A 24293-nucleotide genomic window follows, 5' to 3' on the forward strand; every position below is an offset into this window, starting at 1 on the left:
GGAAGTGGAGGTAGTAGCACAGTCTCGGTCCAGGGCCCTGTTCCCCAGGGAGCTGGGCGTCCTCAGAGCCTTCCCAAATGCCCACACCGGGGGCACCCGGGTTTCCCCAAACATTCCAGGACAGAGCGGGGGCTTTGATCACAGGGAGGGGGCTGCAGAGCTGCTGTGTCTCCTGGTTCCTCTGCCCCATGCTCCCCATTCAGGGCTCCAGCAGTGGGCTCAGAGGACAGTGTGGCATTAGCATCCCCTGCCCGTCCAGGTTGTCACTCTCCTTGGCCCCTTGCTGCTCCCCAGTGGAAAAAAAAGGGGGAAATAAAGAATCGTAAAAAATATATATATTGGAACCTGTATGTTCTGTGATCTTTGCAACGTTTCTCTGTAAACTCTCCTTCTTTAGGTTTTTGACAAAACCTGAATGCAGAAGTGGTCTCCTCCCCAGTCACCCGTCCAGCCCCCGTGGGCTCTCCCCAGGTGTCCCTGGCTCTTCATCCCCACAGTCCTGTCCCTGCCTGTGCTGCCTCCAACACACGCGCCCCAGGCTTTGTGCCCGTGGTTCCATTTTGGTCCTTCACGAAGTATTTCTCCATCCGAGAAGCTGCTGGGATCTCTGTGGTGGGTGGCCCCGAGCAGCCCCACTCCTCTCAAGGATGATACCGGTGGGGCCGTTGTAGGCAGGCTCCATGCTGCGGGCTGGGCAGGCGCGGTCGTCCCCATCCACCCCATGGGACTTGTGTTACTGTCTCCGTGTCCCAGATGGGGCGTCTCAGGAGCAGAGCCAGCGTCCTCCCTCCTCTCCCCAATGAGCAACACCAGCTGAAGGCCACAGCCTTGAAAGGGACAGGGGCCTCACTCTCCAGGGCTGTCCCTACTTCAAGGGACAAAATGTTTTGTGAAACTCAGTTCGATTTTGAGATTAATGGCCAGCTTGCGGGTGGTTTGAGCCCTGGGCTGGAAGGCAGGAGGTCTGGGTTCAAGTCTCCAGGTAGACGGGGCCCAGGGATGAGTTCCAGCATGGGCTGGGGGCCAGGGTGCTGCCCACGTGGCTCCCTGGGGAACTGGGCTCCCTGTGGCCATGCAGAGAGCTTTCTGGCTTTTCCAGGCTGCACCAGACCGGTGTGATGCTCTCCTCTTCAGACCCCAGACTGCCCTTGTGTGTTCCCTCTTGCCCCATCCTCAGCTCAGGAGGTCAGGGAGACGGAGCTCTGTCCCAAAGGCCATCCTGTGCCCCCGGCCACCTCTCATCGTTGGTTTACGGATGGGCTGGTGACCTATTTTGGAGCACCAACATCAGTGCCGTCCTCCAGTCTGACTTGGTTTGAACGATTAGAGAATTTTATTTTTCCCTGAACTTGAAATTGGGAGGAGGGAATGCTGTCGGCACGTGGAGGTGCTTGGAGTGGGGCCTGCCAACCCAGAGGACGCTAGGGCTGTGATGAAGGCTACCCCACTACGTCGTCCAAGCACCTCCATCCCAGTTTATGGTGGGGTCTGGACCTGCCCCTGAACTTGGCGGTTATGTGAGCCAATAAATTCCCAGTTATTATTTATGTTTTTATTGGCTGGGCACAGTGGCTCACACCTGTAATTCCAGCACTTTGGGAGGCTGAGGCAGGCAGATCACTTGAGGCCAGGAGTTCAAGACCAGCCTGGCCAACATGAGGAAACCCCGTCTCTACTAAAAAATACAAACATTTAGTCAGACGTGGTGGTCCATGCCTTAGTCGGTGTGAGAACTGACTAATGCAATTAGTGAGACTATATTATGAACCTTTATAGTGTTAGAAATAAATTTTCGATGCCACAAAAGAAACAGCACTCGAACATTAATTTTCTCAGCACGGCAATTTTACTTCTATAGAAGGGTGCGTCTGGCAGATGGAGCCCAGCGCCGCGCTGCGGGGCCTGCTGGGACTTGTAGTTCGCAGGCTCAGGGTGCGCAGGCGCAATGCCGAGTTTGCCTCTGCGCGAGTCGGGGTTGGCGGCGCCTGAACTAGCACACCTGAACGAGGGAGGAGAAGGGGTTCTTACCCCTGACGTAGGTACCCCTACTGTTGTGTTGTTCCCCTATTGGCTAGGGTTGGCCCGCACAGTCTCAGCTAATTCTGATTGGCTGTTTTAAAGAGCAGGGTTATGAGCCAGAGTGGCGGGGTGAGTAGTTTGGCAGGAAGGACGGCTACAGAAAAGGTGACTCAGGATGACTAAGAACAGAGCAGGTGACCAAGGATAACTAAGGTCAGAGCAGGTGACAAGGGTGCCTAAGGTCAGAGCAGGTGATAGGGGCTAGGAGGGGTTGTTTACTGAAACTAGGGTCAAGGAGACGAAAAGAACGAGGAAGTTAAAGTTTAAAATGAAGAACGAAGAACAAAGAACAGGTGGCAGGGCGCGGTGGCTCACGCCTGTAATCCCAGCACTTTGGGAGGCTGAGGCAGGCGGATCACGAGGTCAGGAGCTCGAGACCATCCTGGCTAACACGGTGAAACTCCGTCTCTACTAAAAATACAAAAAAATTAGCCGGGCGTGGTGGCGGGCGCCTGTAGTCCCAGCTGCTTGGGAGGCTGAGGCAGGAGAATGGCGTGAACCTGGGAGGCGGAGCTTGCAGTGAGCCGAGATCGCACCACTGCACTCCAGCCTGGGCGACAAAGCGAGACTCCATCTCAAAAAAAAAAAAAAAAAAAAAAAAAAAAAAAAGAACAGGGGAGCTGAATATACGGATACATTGGTTCTTTGGAGAGGAACTCAGAACTGATTGTACTTAACAATTTACAGGCTAAAACCTTTGAAGAGGAATTTGTTATATCCTACAACAGTATATTAATTATAGTAGTTTTACTATTTTAATTTCTCATAAATAACAATCAGTAGAATATTAAATAAATATTTAAACAATAATTTAATTTGGCTGGGCGCGGTGGCTCACGCCTGTAATCCCAGCACTTTGGGAGGCCAAGGCGGGCAGATCACTGGAAGTCAGGAGTTCGAGACCAGCCTGGCCAACATGGTGAAACCGCGTCGCTACCAAAAATATAAAAAATCAGCCGAGTGTGGTTGTGCACGCCCGTAATCCCAGCTACTTGGGAGGCTGAGGCAGGATAATCGCTTGAACCCGAGGGGGCGGAGGTTGCAGTGACCTGAGGTCACGCCATTGCACTCCAGCCTGGGCGACAAGAGCGAAACTCAGTCTCAAAAACAAACAATTACTTAAGCAATCATTTTAATAAGTATGTAACACATTATACGTTTATATAACTTGCTTAATAAATAATAGTAGTTATTAATATCCAATGGCAAGCCGCCGGGAAACGACGGAGCTGGGATTTGAGGATTGGCTCCGCGAACCCCACAACGCCCGGGGACTCCAGCGAACCACACGGTGTGGATCCAACAGCCTCAGGGGCATCGCGGTCCTGCGGAGACGCCGCCCGCCCGGAGGCGGCGCTGTGACCCAGGTTGGAGAGTCAGGAGCCCAGCGCCGCGCTGCGGGGCCTGCTGGGACTTGTAGTTCGCAGGTTCGGGGTGCGCAGGCGCAGTGCCGAGTTTACTTCTGCGCGCGTCGGGGTTGGTGGCGGCGGCTGCGGCGAGTTCCTGAGGGGCCCCTGCGGGGGGGCGTCCGCTCCGAGCGCCGAGGGGCCGAGCGGAGGAGGCGTCCCAGGGACACGCAGGGGAGGCCGGCCGGCCTGCACGGGGCGCTCCCGCCTCGGGGGCCCTGTCTGGCGCCTCAGCGCACGCCCCAATGGTCACCTGCGCCCACCTAGGCCGGCGCGCGCGGCTCCCGGCAGCTCAGCCGTAAGTGCCGCCGCCTCCCGCGCCGCGACCTCCGTGCTGGGCCTGCCGGGGCTCTGGTGGGGCTGGGTCTGGTGGGGCTGGGTCTGGCGGGGCCGGGTGGCCGGGGCATGACCCTATCGCGTTAGGGTCCCCACGGGAGGGTCGGGGGCCGGCAGCTCGCCCAGGGCCCCAACGCCCAGGATGGCACGATCTGCCCTTGCCCTGTGAAAACGCCCCTGGGTGAGAGACGCGTAAGCTTCCCGAGGGCCAGCCTGCAAGGAGAGGGAGAAGACGCATCGACTCTACCCTAAAGGCAGAGAGGGGCTGCCACGCTCGCACTGCAGTGAGGCCACATCAGAGGGTCTCAGCGAGGGGCGGTCCTGCCCTCCAGGGGACACCGGGCGATATCTGGGGACGTCTGTGGTTGTCATAACTGGGGGCAGTTCCTGGCATGGAGTAGGTGGAGGCCAGGGATGCAGCTCAGCACCCTGCCCAGCCCAGAGGATGACCCAGGCTCCAGTGTCCACAGCGCCCTGAGGGAGAGACCTCACTTACACGTTAGCACCGCGGTCCTAGTGATAAGATAGCAAGGGTCCTTTTTTTTTTTTTTTTTTTTTTTTTGAGACGGAGTCTGGAGTGCAATGGCATGATCTCGGCTCACTGCAACCTCCGCCTCCCGGGTTCAAGCCATTGTCCTGCCTCAGCCTCCCAAGTAGCTGGGATTACAGGCATATGCCACCACGCCTGGCTAATTTTTGCATTTTTAGTAGAGACGGGGTTTCACCATGTTGGCCAGGCTGGTCTCGAACTCCCGACCTCAGGTAATCCACCCGCCTCAGCCTCCCAAAGTGCTGGGATTACAGGCGTGAGCCACCGCGCGGCTGCAAGGGTCTATTCTGTTTATACCCACCACCCCTGTTGAGGAATGAGGGAGGCAGCTGACCTTTCTGCTGGTCTAGCAACCCCAATCTCCCTGAACTCTCCCCTACCCAAACAGGTTGGTTTCTTTTTCTTCTTTTTTTTTCTTGAGACAGTCTCGCCCTATCGCCCAGGCTGGAGTGCAGTTGCACGATCTCGGCTCACTGCATCCACCTCCTGGGTTCAAGTGATTCTCCTGCCTCAGCCTCCCAAGTAGCTGGGATTACAGGTGCATGCCACCACGCCTGGCTAATTTTTATATTTTTAGTAGAGACAGAGTTTCTCCATGTTGGCCAGCCAGGCTGGTATCGAACTCCTGACCTCAGGTGATCCACCTACCTCGGCCTCCCAAAGTGACCACTGCGCCCGGTGCCTTTGGTTCTTACATGAGCCTCCTGGAGCTGCTGTGACAATGCACCACAAACCGGGGGGCAGGGGGAGGCTTGAAATTTATTCTCTCACAAGTCTGGAGGCCAGAAGCCCTACATGAAGATGCGGTGGGGCCGTGGTGCTTCTGAAGGCTCTGGCAGGAGGATCTTCTCTGTCTCTTCCAGCTTCTGGGGGTGGCCTGCCATAGTTGGTGTCCCTTGGCTTGGGGCCACATCGCTCCAGGCTCTGCCTGCATCATCATGTGGCCTTCCCTGTGTCTCTTTCTCCTTTTTTTTTTTTTTTTTTTTTTTTTTTGAGATGGGGTCTCGGTCTGTCACCTGGCTGGAGTGCAGTGGCATGATCTCGGCTCACTGCAACCTCTACCCCACAGGATCAAGCAATTCTGCCTCAGCCTCTCGAGTAGCTGGGATTACAGGCGCATGCCACCACACCCAGCTAATTTTTGTATTGTTAGTAGAGACGGGGGTTTTGCCATGTTGGCCAGGCTGGTCTCGAACTCCTGACCTCGTGATCTGCCCGCCTTGGCCTTTCAAAATGCTGGGATTACAGACGTGAGTCACCTAGTCCAGCTGTCTCTCTTATAAGGACAACAGTCATGCCCCCAGTAGCTGGAAGAGGCAGAAGGATTTTTCCTGAGAGCTTTTGTTTCTTTTTTTCCTTATCTTTTCTTTTTGAGATAGAGTCTTGCTCCATTGCCCAGGCTGGAGTGCAGTGGCACAGTCTTGGCTCACTGTAACCTCTGTCTCCCAGGTTCAAATAATTATCGTGCCTCAGCCTCCTGAGTAGCTGGGTTTACAGGGATGTGCCACCACACCTGGCTATTTTTTTTGTATTTTTAGTAGATGAGGTTTCACCATGTTGGCCAGGCTGGTCTCGAACTCCTGGGCTCAAGTGATCCTCGCGCCTTGGCCTCCCAAAGTGCTGGGATTACAGGTATGAGCCACCATACCCGAGCTTTTCCCTAGAGCCTTCGGAGGGAGTACAGCCCTGCCCACACCTTGATCTCAGACTTCCAGAACTGGGAAAGGATATATTCCTGTTATTTTAAGCCCCTGGGTTACAGGCACCTTGTGAAAACAGCCTCAGGAAATGCATGGAGCGCTTCACTTCCTAATGGAGCCTGGGTGTTTTGTAAATTTGTTTGCTTCCAAGGGCCTCAGGACCTTCATCCATAAAATGGGGCCTTTAAGACCCCTGGCCATGGATGTGTGTGGCGTCTCACACCTTTAATCCCAGAATTTCGGGAGGCTGAGGAAGGTGGATCCCTTGAGCCCAGGAGCTATAGACCTGGGACAACATAGCAAGGCCCCCTCTCTACAGAAAATACAAAAAATTAGCCGGACATGGTGGTGCCTATAGTTCCAGCCACAGGCTGAGGTAGGAGGATAGCTTGAGCCCAGGAGGTTGAAGCTGCCATGAGATGAACTATGATTGCACCACTGCACTGCAGCCTGGGCAACGGAGGGAGATCCTATCTCTTAAAAAACACAAACCCTGGCCTCAGTCCTGGGTTCTGGCTTCAGTTTACCTCCCTCTGTGTATGGGGGCCCCTTCAAGCAAATGGAGGTTCTCCAGGCCAAGGGCTCTGGGATCTGGGGACTGGCCTGGATCTGGTATTCGCAGCGCCTTTTTCCTCCCCACAGCTCTGCCTGCCCAGGAACCTGCTTTTCCCAAGAGGAGAGAATGGCTGCTGGGTACCTGCCCCGCTGGTCCCAGGTGAGATGTCCTCATTCTCCCAAAGGGCACCCAGTATATCCAGAGGGAACAATCCCACCAGAAACTCAGTCCTCGATAGAGGAGACCCCTTGCTATGTGAAAGTTCAGGAGAATTCCCCAGGAGTGGTGTGTGGGATGAGGTACTCATGCTGCTCCCAAGTGTAAAGAGTGACCCTCAGTATTGGGACTGAGCACAGCCTCTCCCTAGGAGACAGTATTACGGGATCCCTGGGGTGTCAGTTTTTCTGGCTGGAAACCTCTGTGGCTGTGGTACCTTTGCCCAAGTTCTTGTCCTGCATCCAGGAAGAATGAGGTATGCAGACAAGTGAAGGGTGAAGAAGAGTTGTATTTACTATTAGAGCAGCTCAGAGGAGTGAGCAGCTCTTCCCTGTTGGCATGTTGTCTGGTCGTGTTCAGCTCTCAGCAGAGAGGAGGCCTAGTAGAGGGTGGCTCCTCTCCACAGGCAAGTCATTCGGACGTCTCTGCAGGTCTCTGAAGCTCTCGGCAGGGACAGTAGCTCCTCTCTGAAGCTCTCAGCAGGGACGGTAGCTCCTCTCTGAAGCTCTCAGCAGGGACGGTAGCTCCTCTCTGAAGCTCTCAGCAAGGATGGTAGCTCTTCTCTGCCGGCAGATCATCTCTGCAGCTTTCAGTGGAGAGGGTACTCCTCTCTGCAGCTGGTCGTCTGGTCCCATCCTGTCATCTCTCTGCCTTCTTTGTCCTCTGGCCGTCCTCTGCCTTGCTAAGCCTGAGCCCAGGGCTTTTATGGACCTCAGAGGGGAGGAAGTGTGTGCCGACTGGTTCATGGGCAGCCATGGGAGGGTCGAAAGAGGCACCATGAGTCCCCACTCTGGTCTGTAGGACTGGCAGCCTGGACCCCAGTCTTCAGGCCCTCCCTGGCCTGAAGGTGGGGCCTTACTGGGGACCCACCCCCTTCTGCCCAGGAATTAATCTGCCTCCTGCTGCCATTCATGGCCCTGGGACTTGGCCCCAACCCCCACTCTGAGAGAGGCCAGGCAGTGGGAGCAGACACCCCTGAACCTGCAGGGACTAGGGAGTCCTTCCTGAGACCCCCGAGGGTGCAGGTTGCAGAGATGCCTGGGTCCTGCGCCTGGGAGGACAGCCACGGCTGCACCCAGGAGCTCCTGCCTCGCCAACTTGGAGGAGGCAGGGCTCTCACTTGTCTCCAGCTCCTGCCTGCTTCCTGGAGTGGGAGGGCCCAGGTCTGCAGCTGCGGGTTTGGCAGCTTCAGCTGCACCCAGGAGGGCAGATCCTGCCTCTTCTCGGGTCCCCCAAGAGCACAGGGAGGCTTGGATCCACAGCTACAGGAGGACGGGGCTCCCACTAGCTCCATGGAGTGTGCAGCCCCGGTGGCACCTCCTTGCTGCTGCTGACATGATGGCATCAGCCACTGCCATCAACAGGTGGGATCCAGCACCTTCCCCTGGAGAGCAGGCAGTGCTGCCCAGGAAGGCATCCTCCTCTTTACCTGAAAGAATATTTCTGTAACTGTGATGAAACACACATGAAATACATATGAACTTTACCATCTTAGCCGTTGATAAAACACACATGAAATACATGTGAACTTTACCGTCTTAGCCGTTGATGAAACACACATGAAATACATGTGAACTTGACCGTCTTAGCCGTTGATGAAACACACATGAAATACATGTGAACTTGACCGTCTTAGCCGTTGATGAAACACACATGAAATACATGTGAACTTGACCGTCTTAGCCGTTGATGAAACACACATGAAATACATGTGAACTTGACCGTCTTAGCCGTTGATGAAACACACATGAAATACATGTGAACTTGACCGTCTTAGCCGTTGATGAAACACACATGAAATACATGTGAACTTGACCGTCTTAGCCGTTGATGAAACACACATGAAATACATGTGAACTTGACCGTCTTAGCCGTTGATGAAACACATATGAAATACATATGAACTTTACCGTCTTAGCCGTTGATAAAACACACATGAAATACATATGAACTTGACCGTCTTAGCCGTTGATGAAACACACATGAAATACATGTGAACTTTACCATCTTAGCCGTTGATGAAACACATGAAATACATGTGAACTTTACCATCTTAGCCGTTGATGAAACACATGAAATACATGTGAACTTTACCGTCTTAGCCGTTGATGAAACACACATGAAATACATGTGAACTTGACCGTCTTAGCCGTTGATGAAACACACATGAAATACATGTGAACTTGACCGTCTTAGCCGTTGATGAAACACACATGAAATACATGTGAACTTGACCGTCTTAGCCGTTGATGAAACACACATGAAATACATGTGAACTTGACCGTCTTAGCCGTTGATGAAACACACATGAAATACATGTGAACTTTACCGTCTTAGCCGTTGATAAAACACACATGAAATACATATGAACTTGACCGTCTTAGCCGTTGATGAAACACACATGAAATACATGTGAACTTGACCGTCTTAGCCGTTGATGAAACACACATGAAATACATGTGAACTTGACCGTCTTAGCCGTTTTCAAGTGCACAGCTCAATGGCATTAAGTTGGACAACCATCACCACCCTCCTCTCTAGAACTTCCTCCTCTTCCCAAACTGAAGCTCTGTCCCCATGAGACACTCATTCCCTGTCCCCCTCCCCAGCCCCTGGTACCCCCCTTCCTACTTTCTGTCTCTCTGAATCTGACAACTCTAGGGACCTCCTAGGAGTGGAACCACACAGGCTTTGTCCTTCTGTGTCTGGCTTCTCTCACTGAGCATAACATGATTGCAGTTTTGTTTTTTTTTTTTGAGACAGGGTCTTGCTCTGTTGCCCAGGTTGGAGTGCAGTGGTGCGATCTTGGCTCACTGCAACCTCTGCCACCCAAGCTCAAGCTATTCTTGTGTCTCAGCCTCCCAAGTAGCTGGGATTATGGGCATGTGCCACCATACCCAGACAATTTTTGTATTATTAGTAGAGACGGGGTTTCACCATGTTGGCCCAGGCTGGCTGTGAACTCCTGGGTTCAGGTGATCCACCCACCTTGGCCTCCCAAAGTGCTGGGATTACAGGCGTGAGCCACCACACCCGCCCTCTGCAGTTTTATTTAAGACAGAGTTTCGCTGTGTTGTCCAAGCTGAAGTGCAGTGGCACAATCTCAGCTCACGCTGAGATCCCACCTCCCGGGTTCAAGCGATTCTCCTGCCTCAGCCTCCCAAGTAGCTGAGATTATGGCACTCGCCACCATGCCTGGCTAATTTTTGTATTTTTAGTAGAGACAGGGTTTCACCGTGTTGGCCAGGCTGGTCTTGAACTCCTGGCCTCAAAGGCCAAAGTGCTGGGATTATAGGCACATCCTGGAGTGGGATTTTTAAAATATTTTAAAAATTTTTTGTAGAAACTGGGTGTCACTGTGTTGCCCAGTCTGGTCTTGAACTCCTGGGCTCAAACGGAGTCTTCCCAGCTTGGCTTGCCAAAGGGCTGGGATTACCAGTGTGAGCAAAGTCGGAAGAGTTTGTTTTTTTTTTTCCAGGATGCAACTGAAGAGGGAGAGGTGAAGGCATAAGACAGGGGTGGACTGAAGCGAGTCCATACAGGGCCCTTAAGGCTGGGATTGAAAGCTCGGGGTGCCTCCTGTATGCATATGGTTTGGGTGCTAGAAGTGGTTCTACATCTTTCTTTCTTTTTTTGAGACGGAGTTTCACTCTTGTTGCCCAGACTGGAGTGCAGTGGCGCGATCTTGGTTCACTGCAACCTCTGCCTCCCGGGTTCAAGCGATTCTCCTGCCTCAGCCTCCCGAGTAACTGCAATTACAGGCACCCATCACCACGCTTGACTAATTTTGTATTTTTAGTAGAGACGGGGTTTCTCCATATTGGTCAGGCTGGTCTCGAACTCCCAACCTCAGGTGATCCACCTGCCTCGGCCTCCCAAAGGGCTGGGATTACAGGTGTGAGCCACCGTGCCCAGCCAGTAACTTTTTTTTTTTTTTTTTTTTGAGATGGAGTCTTGCTTTGTCACCCAGGCTGGAGTGCTGTGGCACAATCTCCGCTCACTGCAACCTCTGCCTCCCGGTTCAAGCGATTCTCCTGCCTCAGCCTCCTGAGTAGCTGGGACTACAGGTGCGTGCCACCACGATTGGCTGATTTTTGTATTTTTAGTAGAGATGGGGTTTCACTGTGTTGGCCAGGCTGGTCTCAAACTCCTGACCTCGTGATTCACCTGCCTCAGCCTCCCAAAGTGCTAGGATTACAGGCATGAGTCACGGTGCCCAGCCAACTTTTACATCTTACAGCAGATACCAGCTTATGTGCTGTTTTATACCATGGATTACCTGGATAGCCATTCAGGCCCTAAACACTCATCGGCCCCTTCATATGTTGAAACAACAAAGCTTTTGCCATATTTCAGTGGGTCAAGGTTGTTGTAGCAGATTCCTCTTTTTTTTTTTTTTTTTTTTTGAGACGGAGTCTCGCTCTGTCGCCCAGGCTGGAGTGCAGTGGCGTGATCTCGGCTCACTGCAAACTCCGCCTCCTGGGTTCATGCCATTCTCCTGCCTCAGCCTCCCGAGTAGCTAGGACTACAGGCGCCCGCCACCACGCCCGGCTAATTTTTTTGTATTTTTAGTAGAGACGGGGTTTCACTGTGTTCGCCAGGATGGTCTCGATCTCCTGACCTCGTGATCCACCCGCCTCGGCCTCTCAAAGTGCTGGGATTGCAGGTGTGAGCCACCGCGACTGGCTGCAGATTCCTCTTCTTACATTGTCCATGCCTTGTAATGTGTAACTCTGAGTCATGGAAGCAAAGAGAACTAATCTCTAATAACTGTGAGTTTTGAGGAAGGTCCTGTTCCATCCTGCTTTCTGTTGGGTATTGCTTCTCAGTCTTCTGACTATGGCAATAGCAGATGCTGTGACTGATAATTAACTAGTTAGTCCTCACGACAACACACTTTGGATAAAATTCTTCTTTCCATTGAACAGATGAGGAGGCTGTGTCCTGGATAGGTCAGCAGTATACCTGCAGTCCCATAACTTGCAAGTGGCATATCCATGACATCCATTCATTTTCAGAATCAGCAGGGGGAGATTCTCACATGGGAATGTCAGGCTCAGAGATCCAGAGGTTAGAATCACCAATTCAATAAGAAATGGGCAAAATGTTTCATCCAGACCTGTGTGCTGGTCGTCCTTGTTGTGTTGATGGTGGGCCTAGGGTCTGTATGTCCCTCTGATTTTAAGCCAAGGACAAGCACCCACAAGGCAGCTAGTAGAAACTGACTTCTGGACTTTGCACCTTGACCTTTCTCAACTTCCCTGGTGCCACCAACCTCACCCCTCCTCCCATGAACGTGGGTGGCGATGGACCCATCTTGAGCAGAACTGCTGTGATATTCTAGGAATTAGTAACCTTTGAGGACGTGTCCGTGGACTTCTCCCAGGAGGAGTGGGAGTTGCTGGAGCCTGCTCAGAAGAACCTGTACAGAGAGGTGATGCTGGAGAACTACAGGAACGTGGTCTCCCTGGGTAAGGCAAGCATCACTCATTCCTGTGTTCATTGATTCACATTTATCTGGTGTATTAGTCTGTTCTCACACTGCTAATAAAGAAATACCCAAGACTGGGTAATTTTTAAAGGAAAGGGGGTTTAATGGACTCAGTTCCATATGGCCGGGGAGGGCTCACAATCATGGTGGAAGGCGAATGAGGAACAAAGTCACATCTTACGTGGCGGTAGGCAAGAGAGCTTGTGCAGGGGAACTCCCATTTGTAAAACCATCAGATCTCGTGAGACTTATTCATTACCACGAGAAGAGTATGGGGAAACCACCTCCGCCATGATTCAGTTACCTCCCCCTGGCTCCACCCTTGACGTCAGGATTATTACAATTCAAGGTGAGATTTGGATGGCGACACAGCCAAACCATGTCATCTAGCATCTACTATGTGTCTGGCACCATGCTGGGAATGGGGGATTCATTTTAAGTAAGACAGACATGGGTCCTGGTTTTGTGGCTTTCGTGGTCTGGTTTCTCTGAGAACAGATGACCTTACTTGTTCAGTACGTGATAGCTGGAGCTGCAGTGCAATTGCATGTCTCAGCTCAGGCATAGATAACTTCTCTGATTCCCCTTGAGAACAAAGTCAGAGTGTCTTAGTCCGTTTCACACTGCTATAAAGAATACCACCTAGGCTGGGCGTGGTGGCTCATGCCTGTTATCCAAGCACTTAGGGATCACAAGGGTGATCACTTGAGGTCAGGAGTTCAAGACCAGTCTGGCCACCGTGGTGAAACCCTGTCTGTACTAAAAATGGCGGGCACCTGTAATCCCAGCTACTCAGGAGTCTGAGGCAGGAGACTTGCTTGAACACGGGAGGCAGAGGTTGCAGTGAGCCAAGATTGCACCACTGCGCTCCAGCCTGGGTGACAGAGCAAGACTCCGTCTCAAAAAAAAAAAAAAAAAAAAAAGCAAGAAAAGAGGTTTAATGGAGTCACAGTTCCACATGGCTCAGGAGGCCTCAGGACACTTACAGTCACGGCAGAAGGGGAAGCAGGCACCTTCTTCAAAAGGCAGCAAGAGAGGGAAGAGAGCAGGGAAACCTTATAAAACCGTCAGATCTCATGAGAACTCACTATCACGAGAACAGCATGGGGGAACCGCCCCCATGATCTCATCACCTCCCATCAGGTACCTCCCTTGACACGTGGGGATTACCATTGGAGATTACAATTCGAGATGAGATTTGGGTCGGGAGACAGCTCAACCATATCACAGAGCATTTGTACTCTTTCTGCCAAGGTAAAGAGCCATCATTAAAAAAAAAAATATTTTTACTGTGATAAAAAATGTAGGCTGGGCGTGGTGGTTCATGTCTGTAATCCCAGCACTTTAGGAGGCCAAGGTGGGTGGATCACTTGAGGCCAGGAGTTTCAGACCAGCCTGACCAATGTGGCAAAACCCCATCTCTACTAAAAATACAAAAATTAGCTGGGCACGGTGATAGGCGCCTGTAATCCCAGCTACTTGGGAGGTCGAGGCATGAGAATCGCTTGAACCCGGGAGGCAGAGGTTGCAGTGAGCCAAGATCGTACCACTGGACTCCAGCCTGGGCGACAGAGCGAGACTCTGTCTCAAAAAATATATATACAGCGGTGGCTCACGCCTGTAATCCCAGCACTCTGGGAGGCCGAGGCGGGGTAGATCACCTGAGAGACCAGCTTGACCAACATGGAGAAACCTTGTCTCTACTAAAAATACAAAATTAGCCAGGCGTGGTGGCACATGCCTGTAATCCCAGCTACTCAGGAGGCTGAGGCAGGAGAATTGCTTGAACCCGGAAGGTGGGGGTTGCAGTGAGCTGAGATCGTGCCATTGCACTCCAGCCTGGGCAACAAGAGCAAAACTCTCTGTCAAAAAAAAAAAAAGTATATATACATATATATATGCACACACATATCTATCTATATATCTCTATATAAACATAAAATGTGCCTTTTTCACCCCTTTTAAGTGTGCAGTTCAGTGGCACTAAATGGATTCAGCATGTACTACAGCCACCACAACTGTCCATTTCCAGAACTTTTATCCTCAACCAAAACTCTGTACCCATTAAATTCTCCCTCCCCAGCCCCTCCTTCAGCCCCTTGTAACCATGAGTCACTCTCCATTTCTATGGATTTGCCTACCCTGGACATTTCTTTTCTTCTCTTTTCTTTTTTTGAGATGGAGTCTCACTCTGTCGCCCAGGCTGGAGTGCAGTGGCGTGATCTTGGCTCACTGTAAGCTCCGCCTCCTGGGTTCACGCCATTCTCCTGCCTCAGCCTCCAGAGTAGCTGGGACTACAGGCGCCCCCCACCACACCCGGCTAATTTTTAAATAATTTTTTGTATGTTTAGTAGAGACGGGATTTCACCGTGTTAGCCAGGATGGTCTCAATCTCCTGACGTCGTGATCTGCCCACCTCGGCCTCCCAGAGTGCTGGGATTACAGGCAGGAGTCACCGTGCCCGGCGGACATTTCATATAAATGGAATCATATAATATGTGGCCTTTTGTGTCTGGTTGATTTCACTGGGTGTGATGTTTTCGGTGTTCATTTACATTGTAGCCTGTGTCAGTGCTTTATTCATAGATGAAGAAGATTCCATCGTGTGTATACAACACGCTGTGTCCATCCATTCACCAGTTGATGGACGCCTGAGTTTCCACCTTTCCGCTGTTGTGAATCCTGTTGCTGTCAGCATTAGCAAACAAGTATCTGTTTCAGTCACTGTTTTCAGTGCTTTAGGTCAATACTAGGAGTAGAATTGCTGGATCATGCGGTAATTCTATGTTTAGAATTTAGCTTTTTCAGGAACTGCCATACTGGCTTTTCTTTTGTTTTTTTGTTTTGAGACAGAGTCTCACTTTGTTGCCTAGGCTGGAGTGCAGTGGCACTCTCTCAGGTCACTGCAACCTCTGCCTCCGCAGTTCAAGTGATTCTCATGCCTCAGCCTCCCAAGTAGCTGGAATTACAAGTGTGCACCACCACACCTGTTTTTGTATTTTTTTTTTTTTATGAGACGGAGTTTCGCTCTCGTTGCCCAGGCTGGAGTGCAGTGGTACAATCTAGGCTCACCACAACCTCCACCTCCCAGGTTCAAGCGATTCTCCTGCCTCAGCCTCCCCAGTAGCTGGGATTACAGGCATGCGCCACCACACCCGGCTACTGTTTTTGTATTTTTAATAGAGATGGATTTTTGCCATGTTGGCCAGGGTGGTGTTGAACTCATGACCTCTAGTGATCCACCTACTTCTGCTTCCCAAAGTGCTGGGATTACAGACGTGAGCCACTGTGCCCAGCCCCATACTGGTTTTTGTATCAGCATGTATATTTTCCATTCCCACCAGCAGTGCAGACTGTTGCAATTTCTCCACATCCTTGGCAACACTTACTATTTTTTATTATGGCCTTTCTAATAGGTGTGAAGTGGTATCTCATTGTGGTTTTGATATGCATTTCCCTAATGACCAATGACATTGAGCATCCATTCCTGTGTTTATTGACCATTTGTATATCGATTTTTGGGGGAAATGTAAGATCTGTAATTTTTTTTTTTTTTTTTTTTTTTTACTCTGTCGCCCATGCTGGAATGCAGTGCTGCAATCTCGGCTCACTGCTAGCTCTGCCTCCCGAGTTCATGTCATTCTCCCGCCTCAGCCTCCCGAGTAGCTGGGACTACAGGCGCCCGCAACCACACCCGGCTAATTTTTTGTATTTTTAGTAGAGACGGGGTTTCACCGTGTTAGCCAGGATGGTCTTGATCTCCGACCTCGTGATCCACCCGCCCTGGCCTCCCAAAGTGTTGGGATTACAGGTGTGAGCCACCGCACCCACCCTTTTTTTTTTTTTGAGACAGAGTCTCACTCTCATTGCCCAGCCTGGGGTGCAGTGGTGTGATCACAGCTCACTGCAGCCTTGACCTCCCCAGGGCTCAAGTGATCCTCCCACCTCAGCCTCCCAGGTAGCTGGGACTATAGGCTTAGACCACCACACCTGGCTAGTTTTTTTTGTTTGTTTGTTTGTTTTTGGTTTTTTTTTGGTAGGTCCGGGGTCTTGTCATATTGCTCAGGCTGGTCTCAAACTCCTGTGTTCCAGTGATCACCTGCCTCTGGGCCTCCCAAAGTGTTGGGATTACAGGTGTGAGCCATCACGCCCAACCAGATCTGTAATTTTTTTCTTTGAGACTGAGTTTTGCTCTGTTGCCCAGGCTGGAGTGCAATGCCACGACCTCGGCTCACTGCAACCTCTGCCTCCCGGGTTCAAGTGATTCTCCCACCTCAGCCTCCTGAGTAACTGGGGTTATAGGCATGCACCACCACGCCCAGCTAATTTTTGTATTTTTAGTAGAGATGGGGTTTTACCATGTTGGCCAGGCTGGTCTCAAACTCCTGACCTCAGGTGATCCGCCTGCCTTGGCCTCCCAGATTGCTGGGATTACAGGAGTGAACCACCATGCCTGGCACAGATCTGTAATTTTTTAACCAGAAAATAAAATCATTATCTTGTGCTACCTCTCAAGTATACTCTTGTCTTTTTCAGAAGCCTTGAAGAACCAATGTACTGATGTGGGGATTAAAGAGGGTCCACTTTCCCCAGCACAAACCTCACAAGTCACTAGTCTTTCCTCATGGACGGGGTATTTACTTTTTCAACCAGTGGCTTCTTCCCACTTGGAGCAAAGAGAAGCCCTGTGGATGGAGGAAAAAGGAACTCCTCAAGCCTCCTGTTCAGGTGAGAATCAGGCAGATAGAAACCATTGGGATGGTAGTGGCATCGTGGGAAACATTGGTCAGAGAGCTCTTCACAAGGCCCTGATTCTGTAAGGAGAATGCCAAGATCCCTTTCTCGGACACCTTCAGTTCATTTTCTGGCAGCTTTCTTCTTCTCTTTACTACCTTACATGACCTCTCTCTGGGTACAGAGAAAAGAATATACCATTTTCTTGTTTTATTTATTTATCTTAAGACAGGGTCTCACTCTGTGGCCCAGGCTGGAGTGCAGTGGCATGATCATATCTCACTGCATCCTCACCTTCCTGGGCTCAAGCGATCCTCCCGCCTCAGTCTCCTGAGCAGCTGGGACTATAGGCACATGCCATCACTCCCAGCTATTTTGTTTTTCTCAGAGATGGAGTCTCACTGTGTTTCCCAAGCTGGTCTTGAATTCTTGGCCTCAAGCGATCCTCCTTTCTCAGCCTCCCAAAGTGTTGGGAGTACAGGCATCAGCCATGACTCCTGGCCCCATTTCCTTCTATTTTTTCCCCCCATTTTCTTTCTTTTTTTTTTTAATAGGCCATTTTAAGGACTTTATTGATTTTTTTTATTTTTATTTTTTATTGATCATTCTTGGGTGTTTCTCGCAGAGGGGGATTTGGCAGGGTCACAGGACAATAGTGGAGGGAAGGTCAGCAGATAAACAAGTGAACAAAGTTCTCTGGTTTTCCTAGGCAGAGGACCCTGCGGCCTTCCGCAGTGTTTGTGTCCCTGGGTACTTGAGATTAGGGAGTGGTGATGGCTCTTAACGAGCATGCTGCCTTCAAGCATCTGTTTAACAAAGCACATCTTGCACCGCCCTTAATCCATTCAGCCCTGAGTGGATACAGCACATGTTTCAGAGAGCACAGGGTTGGGGGTAAGGTCACAGATCAACAGGATCCCAAGGCAGAAGAATTTTTTCTTAGTACAGAACAAAATGAAAAGTCTCCCATGTCTACCTCTTTCTACACAGACACGGCAACCATCCGATTTCCCAATCTTTTCCCCACCTTTCTCCCCTTTCTATTCCACAAAACCGCCATTGTCATCATGGCCCGTTCTCAATGAGCTGTTGGGTACACCTCCCAGACGGGGTGGTGGCCGGGCAGAGGGTCTCCTCACTTCCCAGTAGGGGCGGCCGGGCAGAGGCGCCCCTCACCTCCCGGACGGGGTGGCTGGCCGGGCGGGGGGCTGACCCCCCCCACCTCCCTCCTGGACAGGGCAGCTGGCCGGGTGGGAGGGCTGACCCCCCCACCTCCCTCCCGGACGGGGCGGCTGGCCGGGCGGGAGGGCTGACCCCCGCACCTCCCTCCCAGACGGGGCGGCTGGCCGGGCGGGGGACTGACCCCCCCACCTCCCTCCCAGACGGGGTGGCTGGCCAGGCAGAGGGGCTCCTCACTTCCCAGTAGGGGCGGCCGGGCAGAGGCACCCCTCACCTCCCAGACAGGGCGGCTGGCCGGGCGGGGGGCTGATCCCCCCACCTCCCTCCCAGACGGGGCAGCTGGCCGGGCGGGGGTCTGACCCCCCCACCTCCCTCCCAGACGAGGTGGCTGCCGGGCGGAGACGCTCCTCACTTCCCAGACGGGGTGGCTGCTGGGCGGAGGGACTCCTCACTTCTCAGACGGGGCGGCTGCCGGGCGGAGGGGCTGCTCACTTCTCAGACGGGGCGGTTGCCAGGCAGAGGGTCTCCTCACTTCTCAGATGGGGCGGCCGGGCAGAGACGCTCCTCACATCCCGGACGGGGCGGCAGGGCAGAGGTGCTCCCCACATCTCAGATGATGGGCGGCCGGGCAGAGACGCTCCTCACTTCCCAGATGTGATGGCGGCCGGGAAGAGGCGCTCCTCACTTCCTAGATGGGATGGCGGCTGGGCAGAGACGCTCCTCACTTTCCAGACTGGGCAGCCAGGCAGAGGGGCTCCTCACATCCCAGACGATGGGCGGCCAGGCGGAGATGCTCCTCGCTTCCCAGACGGGGGGGTGGCCGGGCAGAGGCTGCAATCTCGGCTCTTTGGGAGGCCAAGGCAGGCGGCTGGGAGGTGGTTGTAGCGAGCCGAGATCGCGCCACTGCACTCCAGCCTGGGCGCCGTTGAGCACTGAGTTAACGAGACTCCGTCTGCAATCCCGGCACCTCGGGAGGCCGAGGCTGGCAGATCACTCGTGGTTAGGAGCTGAAGACCAGCCCGGCCGACACAGCAAAACCCCGTCTCCACTAAAAAAATACGAAAACCAGTCAGGCGTGGCGGCGCGCTCCTGCAATCGTAGGCACTCGGCAGGCTGAGGCAGGAGAATCAGGCAGGGAGGTTGCAGTGAGCTGAGATCGCAGCAGTACCATCCAGCTTCGGCTCGGCATCAGAGGGAGACCGTGGAAAGAGAGGGAGAGGGAGACCGTGGGGAGAGGGAGAGGGAGAGGGAGAGGGCCCCATTTTCTTATTGAAGCCATTTTGCGTATGTTTCTAGTTGTCTCTTCCCTCTTTGCTTTCTTCATAATTCTTTGTCTCTGCCAGACATATTCTCCCAGCTTTACAGAGTAATTTCTTTCTTTCTTTTTTTTTTTTTTGAAACAGTCTCGCTCTTGTTGCCCAGGCTGCAGTGCAGTGGTGTGATCTCGGCTCACTGCAACCTCCACCTCCCAGGTTCAAGCGATTCTTCTTCCTCAGCCTCCTGAGTACAGGTGTGCACCACCACGCCTGGCTAGTTTTTGTATTTTTAGTAGAGACGGGGTTTCACCATGTTGGTCAGGCTCAAACATCTGACCTTAGGTGATCCACCTGCCTCAGCCTCCCAAAGTGCTGGGATTACAGGCGTGAGCCACTGCACCTGGCCTACAGAGTAATTTCTTTCTGCATTGATGTTTCCCTGCCTTTTCCCATCACTGTCAATCTTCCACTGCTGCATCTCATCCTCAGTGGCCTTCCTTGCCACCATCTCTCTTTTTCCCATCCTTCCCCCATGTTCAAAGTTGATATTTGAACATCAATCCACACAAGGATTGACATCAATCCTTGTAAATGTCAGAAGGACTTCTGTCCCACTGGTTTTCAAGTAGCTGTTTCTTCTAAAAAAATGGTTTCCGCCTCAATTTATTTCAGATTGGATGACTGTACTAAGAAACCAAGACTCAACTTACAAGAAGGTGGCTTTGCAGGAGGAACCAGCCAGTGGTATAAATATGATAAAGCTTATCAGAGAAGATGGGGGATGGAAGCAATTAGAGGACAGCCATGAAGACCCCCAGGGGCTTTTGAGCCAAAAGGCATCCCTTCACGTAGTGGCCGTTCCTCAGGAGAAGGCTACTGCATGGCATGGATTTGGGGAAAATGGTAATCTGAGCCCAGCCCTTGTTTTATCACAGGGAAGCTCTAAAGGGAACCACTTGTGTGGCAGCGAGTTAGATATTACAAGCTTGGCATCCGATCCAGTCTTAAGCCACCATCAGCTGGGATATGCAGATCGGAGACCCTGTGAAAGTAATGAATGTGGAAATGCCATCCGCCAGAACAGTCACTTTATTCAACATGGGGGGAAGATGTTTGTGTATTTGGAAAATGGGCAGTCATTGAACCATGGTATGGCCCTGACTATCCACAACAAAATCGACACGGCAGAGAAACCCTTTGAGTGCCACCAGTGCGGGAAGGTGTTCAACCGGAGGCATTCTTTGAGCGAACATCAAAGAATTCACACCGGGGAGAAACCCTACGAGTGTCAGGAGTGTGGGCGAGCCTTTACGCACAGCTCCACCCTCACGCGCCATCTGAGAACTCATACTGGAGAGAAGCCCTACGCGTGCGGCGAGTGCGGGAAAGCCTTCAACAGGATCTCATCACTGACTCAGCATCAGAGGATTCACACCGGGGAAAAGCCCTATAAATGTGAAGACTGTGGGAAATCCTTCTGCCAGAGTTCTTACCTGATCTTGCACAAGAGGACACACACCGGAGAGAAGCCCTACGAATGCAGTGAATGTGGAAAGGCCTTCAGCGACCGTTCCTCTCTCAACCAGCATGAGCGAACTCACACGGGCGAGAACCCCTATGAATGTAAGCAGTGTGGGAGAGCTTTCAGCCAGAGGTCTTCCCTTGTGAGGCACGAGAGAACTCACACTGGAGAGAAACCCTACAGGTGTCAGGAATGTGGGAAAGCCTTCAGCCAGAGCTCATCCCTTGTCACGCATCAGAAAACTCACAGCAGCCAGAAAACCTATAAAATCATTGACTGTGGGAAAGCGTTCTACCAGAACAGACATCTTATTGGATGTTAGCAATTGCACGCTGCTTTGTAAGCCACTTTTTAGTACTCTGACGCATACATATGGTTATCTTTTGTGGGAAAGCCTTCAGCCAGGGCTCATCCCTTGTCACACATCAGAAAACTCACAGCAGCCAGAAAGCCTATAAAATCATTGACTGTGGGAAAGCGTTCTACCAGAACAGACATCTTATTGGATGTTAGCAACTGCACGCTGCTTTGTAAGCCACTTTTTAGTACTCTGACGCATACATATGGTTATCTTTTGCCCTGGTGTGATGGATAATTTGAAAAGAAGTGGGTTTATGTCACCGTCTCACCTTCTTGTAAGAAAGCTCTGAGAATGGGCATCTTTGTATTTTGTTGTTGTTGTTGTTGAGATGGAGTCTGCCACCCAGGCTGGAGTGCAGTGGCGTGATCATACCTCACTGCAGCTTCAACTTCCTGGACTCAAGTAATCCTCCCACCCCAGCCTCCCAGGTAGCTAGTACTGTAGGTGTGCACCACCATGCCCAGCAGATTTTTAAATTTATTGTAGAGTGGGAGGCAGGGTGCGGTGGCTCATGCCTATAATCCTAACACTTTAGGAGGCCGAGGCGGGTGGATCATGAGGTCAGGAGATCGAGACCATCCTGGCTAGTACAGTGAAACCCTGTCTCTACTAAAAATACAAAAAAGTAGCTGGGCATGATGGCGGGCACCTGGAGTCCCAACTACTCAGGAGGCTGAGGCAGGAGAATGCTGTGAACCCGGGAGGTGGAGCTTGCAGTGAGCCGAGATTGCACCACTGCACTCCAGCATGGGCGACAGAGCGAGACTCCGTCTCAAAAAAAAAAAAAAATTATAGAGTTGGGGTCTTGCTACATTGCCAAGACTGGTCTTGAACTCTTGGGGTCAAGCATCCTCCTGTCTTGGCCTCCCAAAGTGTTGGGATTAGAAGCATGAGCCGCTGTGCCCAGCCTGACGGGGCGTTTTAGTGGGAGGAGTTGCCATTACACTATGTCCAGTAAGCTCCAGACTTTCGGAAAGGATTGGTGGACGGGAATGCTATCATGGATGGGATCTTGCCAAGAACCATCGCCTGTTAATTTAGTTGCTTAAACAAAAGGTGTTCTGTTTCTTAACTACTTCTGTGTCTTTACTTTTTATTTCATTGTTCATTGTTTTTATTTTAATATTCTTTTCTGGGTTTATTTGAGACAAGTTTTCACTCTGTTGCTGAGGCTGAAGTGCAGTGGCGTGATCATAGCTCCCTGTAGCCAGCCTTCATCTCCTGGACTCAAGCAGTCCTCCCACCTCAGCCTCTCCGGTAGCTGGGACTACACATGTGCACCGCTACCACACCCAGCTAAATTGTTTTTTTGTATTTTTGTAGTGATGGGCTTTCACCAGGTTGCCCAGGCTGGTCTCAAACTCCTGAGCTCAAGCAATCCACCCACCTTGGCCTCCCAAAGTGTTGGTATTACGGGTGTGAGCCACTGTGCTGGGATTACGGGCGCGAGCCACCGTGCTGGGATTACAGGTGTGAGCCACCTCGCTGGGGTTACGGGCGCCAGCCGCCCATACTGGGGTTACGGGTGTGAGCCATTGTGTTGGGATTACGGGCGTGAGCCGCCCTTGCTGGGATTATGGGCGTGAGCCGCCCTTGCTGGGATTACGGGCGCGAGCCGCCCTTGCTGGGATTACGGGTGCGAGCCGCCGTGCTGGGGTTACGGGTGTGAGCTGCCATGCTGGGGTTATGGGTGTGAACCACTGTGCCTGGCCTTTATTTCAGCATTCTGTTTCAGTGTTTCACATTGGCCACTTAGCCAGATCCGTTTGTCTTCTGCGCTACTGTGTTGATCCAGAGTATATGCTAAGGCAGAAAGTGCTTTGGAGGTAACGTTTAAAAAATACAAGGGCTTCAAAATAGTACTAGTAATTTGATCCATTCACAAAAGGACAAAGGCTGGACGGAGACGTGACGAAATGAATCATTTACGTGATGATTGGGGTGTTCCGATTATGTGTGATTTTGTGTCTTTTGCCGTTTCATTTTGTATTGCTATAATCATTTTGACAATGAATACAAATCAAATAGCACCCAAAATCGTGAAGGATACAGAACCTCATTGATGAGTCAGGATAGACTGTGGGTACCTAGATGGTAGAGACATAGTATAGTAGACTTTGGGACATAGAGGGTGGAATGACCTTTGGTGGCCTGGGAAAAGTCCCGCCTGTGAGATGTCCCTAGCAAAATCGAGACCAGGAGTGCTGATGTGCATTATCGTCATGAACATGTATTGGATGCTTACTGTATACCAAGCACCAGCCAAGTACTTCCATGTGGTTCTTCATTTAGCCCTCACGACCCCATGAGATAATCACTATTCACATTCCGTTTTACAGAAGACAAAACGGAAATAATTTGCTCAAGGTCACACAATTAGAAAGGAGTAGAATCTGGGCTGGGCACAGTGGCTCACACCTGTGATCCCAGCACTTTGAGAGGCTGAGGTGGGTGGATCACTTGAGGTCAGGAGTTCGAGACCAGCCTGGCCAACATGGTGAAGCCCCATCTCTACCAAAAAATACAAAAATTAGGGAGGCCGAGATGGGTGGATCACCTGAGGTCAGGAGTTCGAGACCAGCCTGACCAACATGGAGAAACCGCATCTCTACTAAACATACAAAATTAGCTGGCGTGGTGGTGCATGCCCGTAATCCCAGCTACTCGGAGGCTGAGGCAGGAAAATCGCTTGAACCCAGGAGGTGGAGGTTGCTGTGAGCCGGAACAGTACCATTACACTCCAGCTCTGGGCAACAAGAGTGAAACTCTGTCTCAAAAAAAAAAAAAAAAAAAAAATCTGGGCGTCGTGGTGCACACCTCTAGGCCCAGCTATTCAGGAGGCTGTGGCATGAGAATAGCTGAGGTTTCAGTGAGCCGAGATGGTGCCATTGCACTCTAGCCTGGGTG

The 24293-nt window shown here is 51.6% G+C and overlaps 1 protein-coding gene across 2 annotated transcripts; it reads left to right on the forward strand.

Annotated features, from left to right (window-relative positions):
• Positions 1-3526: 3526 nt before the first annotated feature.
• ZNF554 (zinc finger protein 554) lies at positions 3527-22461 on the forward strand. Of its 2 annotated transcripts, none has more exons than XM_004059712.4 (5): positions 3527-3783; positions 6714-6786; positions 12188-12314; positions 16871-17062; positions 20176-22461. In XM_004059712.4, the coding sequence occupies exons 1-5, from the start codon at positions 3731-3733 to the stop codon at positions 21345-21347; spliced, it is 1617 nt and encodes a 538-aa protein (XP_004059760.1). In that variant the 5' UTR covers positions 3527-3730; the 3' UTR covers positions 21348-22461. The 2 variants fall into 2 exon arrangements, with proteins under 2 accessions (XP_004059760.1, XP_018871596.1); XM_019016051.3 differs by having other exon boundaries at positions 3536-3783; positions 16874-17062.
• The last annotated feature ends 1832 nt before the right edge of the window (positions 22462-24293 follow it).

Source organism: Gorilla gorilla, chromosome 20, assembly GCF_029281585.2.
Source record: "Gorilla gorilla gorilla isolate KB3781 chromosome 20, NHGRI_mGorGor1-v2.1_pri, whole genome shotgun sequence".
NCBI classification, from domain to species: domain Eukaryota; kingdom Metazoa; phylum Chordata; class Mammalia; order Primates; family Hominidae; genus Gorilla; species Gorilla gorilla.